The sequence below is a fragment of the Magallana gigas genome, chromosome 9, assembly GCF_963853765.1.
Source record: "Magallana gigas chromosome 9, xbMagGiga1.1, whole genome shotgun sequence".
NCBI lineage: Eukaryota > Metazoa > Mollusca > Bivalvia > Ostreida > Ostreidae > Magallana > Magallana gigas.
In genome coordinates, this window is record NC_088861.1 from 39,571,747 (window position 1) to 39,591,234 (window position 19,488).

The following is a 19,488-nucleotide window of genomic DNA, read 5'->3' on the forward strand; positions in this document are numbered from 1 at the left end:
TCAGATCTAATAAACCCTATATATTGCCAGTAACAGTCAATATATGATCATGAAAACCCTATATTATTATCTTTGTCCGTTTTCAAGTTAACATTTACAATAGTTTACGATTCTTCCTACAAGGTTCAATGTTAGACCCCACACCCTTTTGCCCCCCCCCCCCCCACGAAAAGTGGTTGTCTAACCCGAAATGAGAAAAATCAAACCAGGATGCACAACTAGATATGCAGGCCTATCATATTCTAGAGTTTTGTATAATTCCGTTCAGCCATCTCTGAGAAAGAAGTTCAGAGCGAGAAAGAAGAAAAAGAAGAAGACAAAGAATAATAATACATGTAATAAGAACCGTACATAACAATAAGTCTCCACATTTCATTCGCGAGACTTAATAATAAAGATTAAATAGAGATAGGATCATCAAACATCAATAATTTACAGATAATTGACAATTTCTGATTCTAAGGGGGTCAGCTAGGATGACCCCTTAGGGTCATGACTTACATGCCATAATGATCTGATGCGCCATGACCTATGGAGGAATAATATCTTTAGATTAAGGTAGGGGTCTCAATGGTTTTTATGAAATTTGATAATTTCAGGAAGAGCACTTGGGATCATGACCTACATACCATCTGAAATGCCTTGAACAAAGAAACAATAATATAATATGTACATGATACATGATTCAATTTAAAAACCCAGATATATATCAATCATCTATGTTTTGTAATACTTCCTATGTATGTATACATGTATTAGTTTGCGTTTTGTTCTATACTATTCATGTTCATCATTGTAGTATGGCTTAGTCTTATTTTAAATTACATTAAAAAAGTGTCATATATATGACTTGGAACCCCCACCCCCAAACAAACTCAAATATAAACTTTTTCCACCCCCCCCCCCCTTAATTGTCGGATGATCAATTAAAATCAAAATATAATTTGGGTGTCTACAAACTTTTATAAACTGGTAAAAAATGTCATTCTTTAAAAAAATTACATTACACCTTGCATAATTGACAACTGATCAATTGAGATATGATTAGAGGTAATATTTCTACCTTGGAATCAATAACTAGTACCGGTATTCATTGACAAGTTAAAATTAATAACAATAAATGATTAACATTATTAATGTTTATACTACACATTCACCCCCCCCCCCCCACCCCAATCTAACCTGGTTCTAAAGATTCAGTCTTCATAATACATTCTTACATGTGTGCAGTAGCAAATTTTAAATCATTTCTTGATTGCTTTTCCTCTCTTGAAGCACATTAACATTTTGGAAGTTGCTTAATTCAATTTTTAAGATTTATAAACAAAATGTTATATGCATGTGTATTCGCCTATTTGAGGCAATTGCAAGGTCTCCTAAACAAAGCAGTGTCATTAGGCTAGGAATTACCCACATGGATCAAACACTACATATGAATAAGATATAAAATACTTTATTATTTCTAGTTCTAGAATGTCAGAGTGTCTATCTACATAATCTATATACAATTTTACGCGCAATGACACAAAGACCAAGAATAAATTATATGGTTTAGGGATGAGGATCTCGGGGGGGGGGGGGGGGGGGTGTTAAAGACAACATCTGGGGGTCATTAATGTACTTTACACCATTTGATGCATCATAATGACATTAGAAGATATTAAGTATTTTCCGGTTTTGTGGGGTCAGAACAGTCCCATAAGGTCATGACCTACATTGTATTTTATTACATTTTATGCATTATAATACATTAAGAAAGAAATACTCCTTCCTTCCTATTATAACTCATATAAAAATGATAAGTGTCTACACTTACTTTCATGTAATACACAAATTTAATAAGAAATTGTTTATACAGGGTCAATATGGGGTCAACTCAATAGTGCAAGTCTGACAAATGAAAAAAACTAACTTTTGCAATTAAAATGACAGAAACTTATTTACAAATGCGATAGGATAGGTAACGACCATAAGCTTATTTAAATATTAAAAGATGATGATACAGTATGCTGTCAAAGGGAGATCACATTTAGAAAGTGAAAGTAGAACTTACACATGTATGCATGCTGGCATCTCATTATATTGTGCTACTGCTACTACATGTATTATGCTTACCTATATTGGTCAACATCATAATGATAATCCAATTAAAACACAATAATGAATTCCTTTAGCTGATCTTAACTAATCCTTTTCTGCATATGGAAAACACATACATGTATGTATACACGTGAACCCAGGCCCATCTAATCGAAGAGCTGAGTAAAACTAGTACCCCCTAATGAATGAGACCTGCAGACATGTGTTGTGTACGTAACTTCAGACAAAGATAAGTTATTTGTAACATGCATGTATTTTTATGACCTATTCTTCAAATCTACTCGCACTATTTTATTAGGTAAATAACAGCTTTAAGACACCTGCATATTGTGATGTATACTTCCTATATAAATTGAGATAAACAATTAAACAATAAAGTATATTAAATATTAATTATAAATATTTAACCCCCCCCCCCCATAATGTTACCTAACATTGAAGCGCAATGGGTTAGAGCGTTTTCGTGTCTGTAAGAGCATTGGGGTCCAATGTGTATTTTTGGTAACTTTACTATTGATATAAATGAATTTTCATTTGGGGGGGGGGGGGGTCTGGACCCCTCACTCCCACCCCTTCTCTAAATCTGTGCACACGATGATTTATATTTGGGCACACAGAAGCAAATCTAAAACCGGCAACCGACACGGGGAGGGGGCATAATTTAATTTTTAATTTTGTTTGTAAATATTATATAGACCATTATACTTTCTATGAATGAAATGTTTAGATTATTGATTAACTGAAAATTCACTGCAAACAATTCAACCCCAAATTGCACATAAAGTGCTGCTCATGTGTATTATCATATGGCAAGGGATCTCATCTTTCAGTTATGAAAATTATAATTTTTAAATGTATTACCGGAGCTTGCATGTGGCCTTCATTTTTAATTAAACTGGTACAAAACAGTGTTATTTAGGGGCAAACACTTGGTGCGGGTATTACTGTCTAATGACAGCATCTAGTTTTTCTTTTTTTGCAAAGTTCACAGCTTCGAAGTAAAAGAAAGGGAAAGTAATTTCGCTTGAAACAATAGGACTTATTTAGATTAAATTTGTACACGTTAGTTGTAAAAGCTATGGGATATAACAAGGTACTCCCGGCAAAGGAAAGTCATTTCGCTAGAAACAATAAGACTTAAGTAACAATGAATTAAAAAATAAAAGTGAAATTGCAAAGGACTATGAATTAACTTCGAGTACAATTAGTACAATTTAAAAAAAAACAGATTTAGAGAGCTTGGAAGAGTTAGCGGACTTGTTGAGAAAAGCGCGTGACACAAAAAATAGCGACACTGACATTGGGTCTTCCCATATTATTTAAGTGTTGATTCACTGGTTACGGTATTAAATTTCGACAGAGATACTAAGTTAGTAAAATTCGGAGTAAAATTAAAGATGATGACGGGACAGACATCGAAAAAGGTGGTAAGGATATCGGTGTGTCGGCAAAAACTCGAGAATTTTCTTCAAAAAATGCATTAAATGCGGTAACGATTTTCAAACCTTCTTCATGCAGAAAACAGACATAGAAGATTCCACATTAACTGTTTTACAAAATTAAAACTGGTTGACGTTTTGAAACTTACCAAAGAATTTATATAAAAAAAAGCAACCGACAAACACACAGTTTTTGTCTCTCGTGAACTTAAAGTAACCCATGTTTACGTTGTACACGTAATAATTCCATGGTCATTTACATGAATACGCTGTAAATACGTTACTTTTCAACAAAGTTTGAATAAATTATTATGTCTGCCCTTTCAAAGGGGAGACATATTGTTTTTGTCGACTTTCTTATTCTTCTTATTAAGGTCTTCCGTTTCCAACGTAAGACCTTATTGTTATTGCTTTGTTTCTTTTTCCCTTTTATTTTTTTTTCTTACGCTTTTTTGTACAAGCAATTCCTTGAAAGCGACTCCACCGATTTTCGTGAAAATTTTAGATCTTGTAGATAATGATAAAAACCTTACATATAACTTTTTATTTTAATGACGTCATTTCCGTTCGGAAGATATTGACGTTTTAGTGATTTATAGAGGGTCGCTTTGTCCTGCTATCTCCTCCTAAACGAAAAACGATATTGAATTGAAATTTTCAGGGATTGTAGCCGAAAGAGTGTAGATGCGTTAAAAGGCATCTATGGTTGTATGGCTTCAAAGGCGTCGAAGCTCGCCTGGACCCGAAACGCAAGTTTAAAAATGATGTGATTTTAAATGGTTTTCGTTCTTTATCTCCTTTCCTGAAAATATTTTAACATAACATATAGAGCAAATAAAATTTATATTTACAAGAGCTTTCGTTTGATGCCAAGAAAAAGGGGCTGGTCCCTCGAATAGGGGCCAAAAGAGCTTCAAAGTTTTTCTTCTATAGCACTTTACTGAGAAATATTTTGTAATATGTTTAAGAAGCAAAAATGTTCATCTTCCACTTATAAAACTATACATTATAAAAATGTTTATCATACGTTACGTAATTAGGGGGTTTTAAGGGGCCAGAAGTCCAAAACTTCGATCAATTATATCTCAAAAAGGACAAATATTTTGAAAAGGAATATAGAATAAAAGATGCTTAGAATAATGTTTTAAACAATATTCAATCATAAAAGTTTCTTTATCTGGCCCCAAAAAGGAGATAAGGGGTCGGCCCCTAAAACGTCCTATCCCAGATAGCTAAAAAACGGCAAAGAATTTCTAAACACTTGTTGAACAAAATATGTTTAATATAAAAAGACCTGTCATATGATGTCAAGAAAAAGGGGCTGGTCCTTCAATTTAGTCTTTCTTTAATCACACTTTACTGAGAAATATTTTGCAATATGTCTAAGAAGCAAAAATGTTCATCTTTCACTTATTAAACTATACATTATAAAATTTTAATCATGCGTTAATTAATTTGGGGTTTTAAGGGGCCAGAAGTCCAAAACTTCGATCAAGTATATCTGAAAAAGGACAAAATTATATTTTGAAAAGCAATAGAGAATAAAAGAAATAACTTTAATACCCTTTGACATTAAGACTTCAAACTTGGAACATAGGTAGATGGTATTGAGAAGGAGTGCACGCTACCAAAAGTTTTGACCTTGACCTATTTTGTTCTTCAAGGTCAAGCTTTTCATAAAAAATATTGTACGCACCATAACACAAAACTCCTTTAACATACATACTTTTAACTTGTATCATAGATAGATGGTATATAACCTAGTTGAACCTTACCAAACCTTTTGACATTGACCTAAAATGTTTATTTAAAGGTCAAATTAGAAAAAACTTCATTGTTCAACTCCTGAATATACTTTGACAGAAGGACTTCAAACTTTAAACAAAGAACGATAATAATACACTTAGGTGTACTATTGATTTATATATGACCTGGACCATGTTTTACTCAAGGTCAAATTAAGAAAAAGCTGTCTGGGTCTGGGTAACATATAGCTGACATCATTCTTTTTCACTTGTTAAATTTGCCCCATATTACAATCCTTGTGGAGAAGGGGAGACATGCGTTTTTTTTGTAAAAAAAACCCAATACCCACTAGTTCGTATTTATTTTATTACCACTTGTTTATAAACGTTATTTGAAATGTAAAGAACAACGATCACGTGTCACCTTGGGAAATGCCATCCTCGGATATAAAGAGAATCGGTTATAACGAGAAATAAATCTATGTCCCCAGCATCTCGTTATACCCGCAGACCACTGATAGATAGATAGATAGATAGATAGATAGATAGATAGATAGATAGATAGATAGATAGATAGATAGATAGATAGATAGATAGATAGATAGATTTATGTGTGTGTGTTTTACACTGCAGTGTATGATACAATGTTTATCGATACACTTCTATAAAATAGGATATTCTATTCCATAATACTATACAATGTTGTGTCATATGATATATCTTATGAAACAATATAATATTGTAATACATCAGGATACAATATAATATTCTGTTTTCCCTCGGACTAAAATGTCAGACTTTCATTGCTTTAAACATAGGACGTGAGTTCGGTGAGACTTTATATTGGGCAATATGGCCTTCATTTGCCGACGCTTCGGCAACTCATTTTGACATTTCATATTAGAGTAGTTACCCTTTGAATATTGAGGTCACATTGTTGTGGCTTGAACAGAACGAAATGGCAGCGTCGAAATGTGCTCAAATCTCTGCAGAAAAAAGGGGGGAAACGTTTGAAATTGAGCAGCAATAAAAGATTGTAAGTAAAAAAGTGTGAAGCGAAGATTTTCAAACAGTATTTGAAAGGTGAGATTGATAATTTTGAAGAGTTAAAGTGAGTTAAATTTGACAAGAAACAAGATGTTGGACAACTTCTTTTCGTTGATCACCCGATTGTGTACGAACTTTTCCGTTTTTCCCGATTACGACAAAGAGCACACTGCGAGTGTGACAGATCATCAGAAGATGTTCATTCCTCCATGGCACCTGATCCTACCTCTATTTTTGAAGAGGTCTTTGTTCGCTGTGCTCCTGTTTTGTAATTTTCCTTTGAACTTTTGATTTTGAACACTGTTCGTTAACACCACATAACACCACCTGTCAGTTGAAGATATCTCTATTTACACATACATAGTAATATAAACTGTTTAAGCTGACTTATTGTGCGCAGAATTTACTTCACGTTAAAACCAGCTCCGACAGCCTTGAACAATATGAGTTGTTCCAAAGTCTTAAACCTGCCAAAGCATCTGGATAATCAAGGTAACTTTCTGTATCTCAAGCTACCATTGTGATTCATTTCTATCTAGTTAAACCATAAACGTTTGAAATTATATATATATATATATATATATATATATATATATATATATATATATATATATATATATATATATATATATATATATATATATAAACTTGTGAAGTAAATAAACTAATAAACTAAAACTCCTCCAGTATCTGAAACCTGTAATGTCCAAACATTTAGAACCGACTCCTGAGAAGTGTTTATTTATGTGTTTATATTCAAGCTATTAAGCGCTCTCTGACTGCCCATGTTCTCACGGGTATCTATGTACAATCCCAACATCTGTTATCATATGAAAATATCACTTCACTTAATAAATAGTTAGCAAACCATACAGACGTGTTTCTTACTCTCTCTCCAGTACATTACAATGGCGACGAGGATGCCTTGGTGATACTTGGACATTTAGTACTACCGTGTAGAACACTTGTGGTATATTCATCATGTCATCATTACCAAGTTTCCCACCGTTTTCTGTGCATGAAAATGCACCTGACATTCGTTGGAAAAAGTGGAAGTTAAGACTAGACAATTTTATTCTCGAAATGAGCGTTAAAAACGACAAACCGAGACAAAGAGCGTTACTCCTACACTATGCTGGAGAGGAAGTGAATGAAATTTTTGAAACTCTACCCGACACCGGAGACGACTACGACACCGCTGGAGCCAAACTTACGGAGTACTTTGCACCAAACAAAAATGCAGAATTCTAAATTTATAAGTTTAGACAAGCGACATAGGAAGCAGGGGAGGGCATAGATACATTTCACACTAGGCTTAGGCAATCATCATTAACATGCGAGTTCGCCGCAAATGACAAGGAAATGAAGTCTCAAATCATTCAGGGATGCAACTCAACGAGGTTGAGGAGACGTGCATTGAGGGAAGACATGAGTTTGAACGATTTACTGAAGCTAGAGCGATCTATGGAAATCTCAGACAGACAAGCAAGCGAAATTTAGAAATCGGACAAATCCACAAATGATGTCAATGCGATAAGGAAACGCAGAAACGCACCCAAATTCCTGGAGAAGAAACACAGAACGCCGCATCACAAGGACGCACCACCAAATGACAAGTGCTATTTTTGTGGAGGATCATATCCTCACCGGAATGGAAGATGCCCCGCCCGAGATAAACCATGCAATTCATGTCATAAGCCTGATCACTTTGCTTCAATGTGTCAATCAAAGAAGAAACCGCATTCTACTTATAAGTCAATCAAACAACTCGATAAAGCTGCTAAGTACAGTGACTCCGAAAGTGAATCTGAAGAATACGTTTTTGGTCTGGTCAGATTAACTCGGTATATAAGCAACCACAAATAAAAGTTGAAATCAACGGAATCCCCGTGACAGTACTTGCTGACACAGGCTCAAGCATCAACGCAATTGACGAGAAAACATTTGGAAAAAATAGAGGTAAAGTAAAACTGAGGAAAGCCAATAATCCCGTTTTTGCGTATGGCTCAAATACAAAGCTTGAAATGATTGGAACATTCATGGCAACGATTGAAAATGAAAATAAAATCGTAACAGCTGAAGTTTATGTGGCCAAAGGAAATTATGGCTGCATACTAGGATACGATACGTGCATCGAGATGCAGATTGTACCAAGAATTGCGACCACCGTATGCGAAAACAAAATTGAGAAATTGTGTAAAAAGTACCCATCCGTGTTTGATGGAATCGGAAACTGAAGAATAAACAAGTTCAACTCCACATCGACAAAAACATACAACCAGTAACGCAACTACATAGACGAAAACCGTTCTATGTTCGAAAACAGGTAGAACAAGAAGTAAAGAAGTTAGAAGAGCTTGGCATAATCGAAAAAGTAGATGGTCCAACACCGTGTGTGTCACCAATCGTTGTCGCACCAAAACCCAAAAAGCCTGGTGAAATTAGACTTTCTATTGACATGTGTAAAGCGAATACAGCCATTCAGTGGGAAAGGCACGTAACCCCAACAATTGACGACATGATCTTGGATCTTAATGGTGCTAAAGTGTTTTCCAAGCTTGATCTTAATGCAGGCTATCATCAACTCGAGTTAGATCCGGAATCACGCAATATCATCACGGCATTCTGTACTCATGTAGGATTGCGTAGATACAAGCGACACAGCTTTGGAATTTCGTCCGCTGCCAAAGTATTTCAGAATACACTCAGTACTGCGTTGGAAGGATTGTGTGGTGTCCGCAACATCAGTGATGATATAATTGTGTTTGGTTAAAATCAGCTCGAGCATGACAAAAACCTGGAAGCTGTATTCAAGAGGCTATCTGAAAGAAATCTAACATTGAATAAGGATAAGTGTGAATTCAACAAGTCACAGCTTGTGTTCTATGGATACGTGTTTGGTGCCAATGGAAAATCAGCAGATCCACGGAAGGTTGATGCTATAAAGACAGCGGAAATTCCCAAGAATGTAAGCGAGGTAAGAAGTTTCCTGGGCATGACCAACTATGTCGGGAGATTCATACCAAATTATTCAACCATTACAGCATCATTGAGGGACCTCACCAAAAACAATGTAAATTTTGAGTGGGGAAAGAATCAACAGGAATCGTTTGAGACACTAAAACGTGATCTCACAAGTGACAAAGTAATGGTTTACCTTGATGCAACAAAACAAACTGTAATGATTGTAGACGCTAGTCCCTTAGGATTAGGAGCGTTATTAACTCAAGATGGGAAAGTCATATCGTACGGAAGCCGAGCGTTAAATGATGTTGAAACCAGATACTCCCAAACTGAAAGAGAAGCATTAGCCGTTGTTAGGGGCTTTGAGCATTTTCATTTATACCTGTTTGGAAACCAATTTAAAATCATTAGTGACCATAAACCGCTAGCGTCTATCTTCGACAACCTAAATTCAAAACCCCCAGCAAGGATCGAACGATGGAGACTAAAGCTTCAACCATACAGCTTTACAATTCAGTATAAACCAGGGAAATCAAATGCAGCAGATTACATGTCGAGACATCCATGTAAACGATCGACACCAGAACTATCAAGCATTGCAGAAAAGTATGTAAACTACGTTACAGAAAATGCAGTCCCAAAAGCACTCACTTTAGAGAAAATCGGCAAAGAAACACGTAAGGATTCGGCACTTCAACATGTTATTGATGCGATCAGAAATAAAAAAACAAATTTCACTATGTTTATTCAAAAACAAAGTAATTGACACTTTAATACGCAGAAAAAACGAGATGACTATTTATCAAGATGGGAACGATTGTGTCCTGGTCGAAAACAGGATCATCATCCCAGAAACATTACAACATACCGTAATACAATTAGCGCATGAGGGTCATCAGGGAATCGTGCGAACCAAACAACTCCTCCGTGAAAAGGTTTGGTTTGTCAACATAGACAAAAAGGTTGAGGAATTTTGTAAGCGATGTATCCCGTGCCAAGCATCTGTTCCTGGAAGACATTACGAGCCACTGAAAATGTCACCGCTACCAACACGACCATGATCAGAAGTGAGTATGGACTTCTGTGGACCATTTCCGAATAGATCGTACCTGATTGTTGTGATCGACGATTACTCAAGATATCCTGTCATAGAAATTCTGTCAAAAATCTCGGCAAAAGCAGTGTTACCAAAACTCGATAGCGTGTTTGCTTTATTTGGAATCCCAGACGTCGTTAAAACCGACAATGGTCCACCGTTCAATGGATCCGAATTTAAAGAATTTGCTAACCATCTAGGAATCAAGCATCGAAAAATAACCCCGCTGTGGCCTCAAGCGAACGGAGAAGAAGAGAGATTTACGAAGACTATAGGAAAGACAATAAGAGCAGCACATAGCGAACATCGGAGCTGGAAACAAGAACTTTACAACTTCCTAAGAAATTATAGAGCCACGCCTCATTCGACTACCAACGCGACTCCAGCAGAAGTGCTGCTAGGACGAAAATTAAAAACTCGTGTTCCAGAGATCATCCCACCAGCAGTGAATAAGAAAGTAATCCAAGACAATGACTGGAAACGAAAAGAACAAATGAAACAATATGCTGATGAAAAACGAAAGGCAACACAACATAAATTAAAGATAGGAGATCAAGTCCTGGTCAAACAACAGAAAACGGATAAATTATCAACTCCGTACAATCCACAGCCGTACACAGTAATTAAACAACATGTGTCCATGATTTAGTGCGAAAACAGAAGATAAAGAAATAACCAGAGACGCGTCGTTCTATAAGAAAATTAACACGGAATGCGATAAGCCAGCTGAGACCTCAGATGACCTGTGTGAAGACTTCGTTAACCCGCAGCCGCCGGCACAGCAGTAACCTAGACGGTCAACACGCGTACGCAAACCACCATTGTACCTAAAGGATTACTTGTGTAAATAGTGCTCTAATAGATGTAGAGGGGCATAATAATCCCCTCAATTATAAACATACTTAGATATGTATTAGTTTTAGTGTAGTATTTCGAAAGGACGGTGATATTCTGAATAAACTTTTTGAAATTCGTGTTTTAATCAAACAAGAAAAAAATTGCAATACTGAATTAGGTCTAATGAATTTTATTTTAAACATGTGCTTCATTCTGAAGAAAGGGAGGGATGTAATGTCCAAACATTTAGAACCGACTCCTGAGATGTGTTTATTTATGTGTTTATATTCAAGCTATTAAGCGCTCTCTGACTGCCCATGTTCTCACGGGTAAATCTATGTACAATCCCAACATCTGTTATCATATGAAAATATCACTTCACTTAATAAATAGTAAGCAAACCATACAGACGTGTTTCTTACTCTCTCTCTCCAGTACATTACAAAACCTAATGCTCCGATTCAGCATTCAAGTCTGTGGATTACATCAAAATCACAAGATGCGTCGTCTTTTCAAATTTGATAAAGATTTAACCAATAATAACTAAGATTTGTCTTTCAAAGGGTACCTTCTCTAAAATTAAACGAGATCAAAACCCTAACCTCATCCAGCATCCTATACCTATGGCTCAAATTCAGCATTCAAGCCTGTCAAGTGCATAAGTATCAATAGACGCACCACCCATGAAAGTTTGGTGAATGTAGGACCAGAAATAGTTAAGATAAAATCATCAGAGGGCACCTGCTCCAAAAACTTTAACCACCTTTAAAATCCCTAACCTCATTCAGCATTTGAAACCTATGACTCAATTTCATCATTCAAGTATGTCATAAGTCATATAAAACGCACTGTCCATGCAAGTTTTGTGAAGTTAGGGCCAGTTATAGCTAAAATATAATCATAAGACGGCACTTGCTCCAAAAACTTTAATCAGCTCCAAAACCCTTAATCTCATTCAGCATCTGAGTGTCAATGCGGTAAAGATATAAAAAAGATGGTAAAACGTGTGTTAGTACACGCAATCATTTGAATATATCAACAACAGTTCAATGTTAAGTAATCATCAAGTGGCCATCAGTGATTTTGACCAAACTACAAGAAAGTAAGCGATTATTTATTGGCATATGAACATTAATAACTTTCATTAGGATAGTAGTGCAGTTAACCAAGTGTTTTTGGATTAATCTGATAACGGGCATTCATAGGATTTTAATTGGTTTAAATTTAGATTTCAATGTGATCATTCATTTAGGATGGTGATCATTACATATTAGAAAGCAAAGAATGCAGAGTAAACACTAAACTACATAGCCATAAGAACTTTTTTGAAATGTAAGATACAATTTTAATCAATACACTATTTTATTAAGTAAAAATAAGCAAATATTTTGGGTTTAAGATAAATATCTTTTTATCAAGTTTATTAATGTTGTCTAAAAATAGCCATGACTATCCAGAACTCTTAAATAATTTTTAATTTATTACTGTTTTAAAAAAGACCAATAAATTAATAGCATAAAGCATTATTTTTCATGAAAGCTAAATCTTAACAATGTGACCAATGATCACAGGGTGTTTACTAAACTTTATTAATCTGAAGCTTTACTTTACGAATGAGGTATTAAAATTCAGAATAATTGCTTATAGCTAGACTAGATCAAATGAAGTTAATGATGGAGTTTGGAAGGTTAAATACTATACAAAGCCATTATTATTGAAATTGACAATTTTTGATAAGGGATATTTTATTTTTTAAAGTTTGTCAGGTTCATTATAATTATTTTTTGGGGGTATTACTGATTATATATGGATGTTTCAGTTTATGCAGTACATTTATGTTTCATAAGGGATCAGCAGCGTATGTATTATTGGGGATAAGTTTCGTATAATTATGATATACTTTGGTAGTGTTTGTTTTTAAGAAATAATAGAGGCTTTTAGATAATACTTCGGTATTATTGGTGTTCATCAATGTATCATTGGGGCTTGCTTAGGTGTCATTACAGCTAAAATACGGTGTCACTGGTAGTTAATGTTAATCAGGGTATGTTTGGGGTTGATTGTTTATTACTTGTACATTAAATGTACATGTACATTCTTGTATAAAAGGAATTTTTTTCTATATCAGTTGGAATGTGCTTTGTTTTCGATAATACTACATAGAAATCCTATCTGATGAACAAAAGACGACTACGAATCATCAATTAATTCAAGACAAATGCAAACAAAATGATTTAAACAGGATTTTCTTTCTCAATAAATGACGTGATTTTGTACATTCTCGTGTACGTATTACGTTAACCATGAAAATGCAAGTAAACATTCAATTTGCTTCTATTCTATAATTTTGTTCAATATAATGCCCATTTTGACCCCTTGAAACATGCCCTTACTTATTAATTAAAGCAACCATTACACAAATATGTTTGGTAAATTTGATGGCATACTGATAGTACATGTATGTTGTACACCTAAATTGTTTTAAGTAATTGTGACATCTATACTTTTAAATTAAGACTTTTTGCCAATAAAAAAAAGCTTGCATCAGCGTTACTGCTTACACCTTTGGTATTTCAACACATAATGTATGATGTCCGTAAGCTATTGTTAAATATTATCTGATAAGTAATTACTGTAAATTTAATTAAAAACTTACTTTCATTTTCGACGAACCAGCTCAAAATAGCAAAAATGAGAGTAAGGTGGTGGACACGCTTTGGCGGATCCAAGTCAATGAGAGTTAGCATTAAAATATATCCTTGCAATGAAATAATATTGAATGATTTCATAAAAAGTGGATATATTTATTAGGAACTAACTTCAATTATACATAGTAGTTAAGATTTGACAAATACTGAATACTTGAAATAAGGCAATGCGTTTCTTGAATGGACTACCGGTATTTTAGGTTTGATAAATACTAGCAAAGTGCGACCTTTGGCGAGAGAATGGAATAGAGCTTTCCAAAACGGGGTAACCAAGAACGCGGTTTGACTTATGAATGTCAGGGTGAAAAGTGTAGGACGGTTCATTGTGTATCGCAGGCAGACCTTGGGTGGGATGTATTTGGATAATACAAAAAGTAAAGAATAAAATGGAACAATTTGATACATGTTTATACTATAGTTTTGATTGAAAATTTTTTTTTCCACACCGGAGTGCCAAGGAACGCGTTTGACTATTGTCCAACATGGCGGAAAGTGTAGGACGAGTTAACCATCGGGCAGATACTTTGGGTCTGACAACTTTGGCTTAACATGTTTTAAAAATGTAAATTAATATGCATACACTAGCGTTTTTGGATTTCATTCAATTTTATACCACGAAAAATTGATAGTACACCTTAGACATTAATTTGTTAACAAGGAATAGACTGTGTTCTAAATCAGTATGGATAAATGATGTATGCATTAAACGAGGATGTTATTTTGGGAAGAGTGAACACCCTCCATTTTTTTCAATCAGTTTTTTATCTGAAATTCTCATTTGCCAGACAGTGATAAATATTGTAGTGAAATTTGACATAAAGAACAAGTTTTAGAGATATGACGTCCTAAATACCCACTCACTGGTTTAAAAAAATATTTGTTATCATTTTCCACTCAGCTGCAACAAATATAATTAAGGCCATGTACATGTATATATTACCCATTTCAGTTTAAATTTTTCATCCCTCAGCTAAATATCCGTCTATGCAGTTTTATTTGTATTCAAATTTAAAAGAATAGGCTAAGAAAACAATTACTAAAAAAATCGGACACAGTATACATGTATACGAAAATGAAAAAAAAAAAAAAAATATATATATATATATATATATATATATATATATATATATATATATATATATATATATATATATATATATATATATATATATATATATATATAGTTCAACATTTTAGCATTGTGTCATTAATTACACGTAGAGTCTAGTTATATGTGTAATTATGTTCATGGTTACATAGGGTTGTATATGAATTTATACATTTACACGTTGATATATGTTTCTAGTAGATACACTGTATATATAAGAAGCAATTTATCACATTGCTGATAAAAACATCCTTGTCCTAACCATGTACCCATTTTTCTTAGTTGATAGCTTGTAGTAGAGAAGTACAATTAAAAATGTATACATCTATTTCATATTGTAGTCAAAACCTCGTTGTTTATCATAACCACCAGAATGCAAACAGTATTTGATGAGAAGAAATCGTTTAATAAAGCAAAACTACATATTAATGATATGTAATGATAATATATACAACACAAGACACTCAATTTCACTTTTGATAGAAGTAATCCTATTAATTCTAAATATATACTCAGTTTGCCTGCTACATGTATGCTATTGAAAAAAAAAGATCGGTAAAGAATTGGTAAAGAATTGCTATTTGTTCACTTCATGACCAATACACCCCTGCCAAATTTCTGAAACCGTTTACCCGGTGATCAATGATTTCACAATTTTGGTTAAAACTAGTCTTGCTATTACCACCATATACAAAGTTTTAATGCTAGAACCATGCATCGGAGAAGACCCATAAGAATCACCTTATGATAAATAATAGACCCACCTAAATATTACTTCCATTCAGTTTGTCTGCGTTATTGCGTCCTAGAAAACAACATTACGAGGGATGTTAAAAGGTTTGCGGACACGATTTACCGAACAATTACTGTGTACATTGAAAAAAGACGCACTTTTATTAAATGACTATTAATTGAAAATAACATGCAAAAATACATATGATTGTATGATATTTTTTTCAAAATATGCAGCGATTTTTGCTGAGCATGAATTAGATTTACAGACCAACATTTCATACTTCCATGACGTCAGATAACGTCAAACAACTATAAGTCAAACCTGTCACCCTATTTCAAGGTAAACACTGTTAAGTTCTACACACTTTTCATGTCTTTTAACCCATTTATTAAATGTACAATATTTATACCAAGATTTGTCAAATATTTTGTATAATGGCTTTTGTGGCATATCGTAGATCATCTCTGTCCACTGAATTTCGATATTGAATAAGAAAAGAATAAGAGAAATCTGTAGGTGCAAGAACCGGGGCTTATGGGGAATTCGTCATCAAAAATAGCAGTCCTTCCATCTTTAAACCATTGTCTCAAACACATGTGGGCCATCAGCAGCATCTCAGAACCTTCTGGTCTCCATCGGAGGTTTTTCCTGCTTGCACACACAATTTAATGACGGACCGGTGCTCCAAGACGTACATTGACCATAACATTTTAAACATAATTTCCAAGCGTTAGGCGTCCATATTCGGCAATAAAACGGCTAGTAGTGCTTCAATTTAATTGAAACTTTCACACAATGACGTTTTGTAGTTATTGTGATGTTATATGAAATATACTCAGAAGTGCATTTTATGCGCATAAACGGTACATTTACTTAATAAATAATAACGCATACAACATATAACACAATAAAAAAACCTGACATGCTCCGTAAAGCATATCTTATCGTATTAATCAACCTGTTTATATTTATGGTGCTTTAAAAAAACAGCAAATCGTTACATACTTATTAAAACATACATCAAGTTTTAATCTGAAAAGTTTTGCTGGTATCATGCAAATAGTCCACTCATAATTAAACTTGTCTTGATTAGCTTTTCTATCAACACTCGTACACCCCTGCAAATGTGTTCGGAATGTTTTCTTTATCGTAGCTAAATATGTAATATATCCAGAGGTACTCGAATGAAAGTTCAAGAGAATTCATCGAGACTTGCTTAGTTCCTGTGAGATTTCGAGTGGAAGTAAAAGTGTTCGGATAATATTACTGTAAATTCCTTATATTACGTGAGTAATTAATTCCGCGACCCGCTGGTTTGTATCAATTGGCGAGAATATAAAATCGCGAACGCTGAACTTTTCTCCTTATTTCTTTTAGTTTTCAACTCTCAGAAAATAATGGCAAGATTTTTAAATCCGCGAAGGATGCTTGTCGCGATTTTACGCAGATATTAATTCCTTGCGTTTAATTAGGAATTTACATTATCAGAATATGTAAGTACTGGTCGTTTTTCCTATCATATCCTACTTTTATTAATGTCAAAACATGAAAATCTATTATGATATATGTCTTATTTTATCATCTAGAGGTGATTAAAACTAAACGATGACATTCAGAGCAGAGTTATCGTTCGTGTTCATCCACTTTACACGTAGATGAAAGTATAAACATTGGATTGCCTAATTAAATCATCGCCATGTTTGAGGATTTTGGCGGGGAAAACCATGCATTTTTATAAAAGGATTGGGTGTCTGTTTTGTACAAAAACTTAGTATATCGAGCTATTTTCAAGGAACATTCTCCATAAAATATTATAGTGTGTTTCGCTACTGATGCTATTACTAGGTCAGGCGCGAAACAAAAATTATTCCTGAAAAGGGAACTGCTACTTAGCATGTTGATGGTTGCAAGAGCAGAAAAAACCCTATAAATTCTATAATTATATTTATTTCTAAAACTCATTTTATCCCCCAATTACTGAAGATAAAGTTTAAAATCAATAAAAGATGTCTTTCTATTTGACTACAAGTACGTATAGATTCTATGAAATAGACTATAAACACGAAGCACGATTTTTACTGCGAAACTCAAAGGGTCAAATAAAACCACGTGGTCTAAATTTAAACAACAATAACATTCGCAGGGGTGTCGTATATTTACACAGGATGAGTCTCTGCCATTCAGTCAATTGAAATATGACTGAATGGTAACTGAAATGTGACTGAAGGGCATAAATATGCCATTCAGTCACCTTTCCAGACCATTCAGCTACCATTCAGTTGACTGAATGGCAGATATTCATCATGTGTTAAGAAAAAATGATAAAAACAAGGTTCCTAAATAACTACAAAAGCAATACCCAAAGCAATTTAACCCCAACAGATGCCTTACTTTTCAAGAGATTGGTAAATTTCTTTTTTTCATCAGTACCTCAGTATTTTTTTCTACTTCTTTTTTTATAGTAAACATACCGATTGAAATTTTTTTTTAGACCAAAATGTTTCGCTTTTGGAACGTAAGTGTCATTAAAAAATAACAATGTATCTGTACCCTTCTCTATAGTTTTAGCATAAATAATCTAGTCATACAGTTATAACAATTAAACTTTTAGGAAATATCTGAAAATGTCCGAATGTTAACGCGGGACGAACGAGGCGGGACGAAGGGCAAAAACAACATAGTCTAGGTAGGTGACTGAGTGTCCAAAGATGACTTAATGTTGGTTTTCAATTTTAAAGACTCACATTTGATTGCTTTAAGTTTTTTATTTTCATATTATTCCTTGTTTTATAATACTACTAAAGTCACAGTCACATCTGCAATTAAAAGTGCCATGACATTAACACTGATTTGTTTTCGAGACGCACTTCTGTCCATAGCTTTTCCGTTTGTCCTACAATTATAAAATACATGTTCACACTATTCAAACGTTTAAAAATAAAAGAGACAATATCTAAACATTACAACTTGTGGTAGAATTTTATAATAAATCTTATTTGTTAAGAGCATGTCTACGAGAAAACCATGCAAATATGGAAAAAAGCTGTGGCAGCAATTATCAAGAATGAATAGGATTTTATCATATATTTGAAGGATACCCATCTAGAGTCAGATATATGATGTTTGTTTTTTCACTGGTTGTTTCTATTTATAGTAACGGCCAGTATTGCATTCTGGTTAATTAGTCTAAAAAAATCCAAAAACGTTAAGAGAAAAATTGTCAAATTCAGTAATTACATGTAATTATAAAATGTATAAACAATATTTTTAAAAAAAATATGACTATATACTTAAAGAAGAAAATTCAAATCTTTAATTGTTGCATTTTTTTTCTTCATAATTTTATATATATCACGAAGTCCCAAGGGTGCAAATTTTGGTAGGATGCCAAGAAATGATAATTATACACTATTGCACATTTCTGAAAAAAGAATTTCTCAGAAAGTGGCGCATTATCTTTTGAAATTTTGTGTTAATAAGAAACTGTCGTATGTTTTGTTTCGCGAGCATGTTAAGGCTTCCCGATTGATTTTACAGCGATATGTAGAAAGTCACTTGTCTGTACTTCATACGTTATGATGTCATAATTAACTTTGACGTCACGACTTGCATTCCTGTCGATAGTTCTCAAGAAATGTATCCATACGTTAAAAGTGAACTACATGTATATCAATCCAGAATAAAAACCGCATGTTTCCGTTACATAGA

General features: G+C 34.0%; 1 protein-coding gene across 1 annotated transcript in view; it reads right to left on the reverse strand.

Annotated features, from left to right (window-relative positions):
- Positions 1-18,560: 18,560 nt before the first annotated feature.
- LOC136271185 (uncharacterized) overlaps positions 18,561-19,488 on the reverse strand; it is a 53,409-nt gene continuing 52,481 nt past the window's right edge. The window contains exon 6 of the mRNA XM_066070612.1: positions 18,561-18,673. Within this exon, the coding sequence (XP_065926684.1) occupies positions 18,568-18,673 (106 nt within the window). The 3' untranslated portion in view covers positions 18,561-18,567. The remainder of the gene's footprint in view (positions 18,674-19,488) is intronic.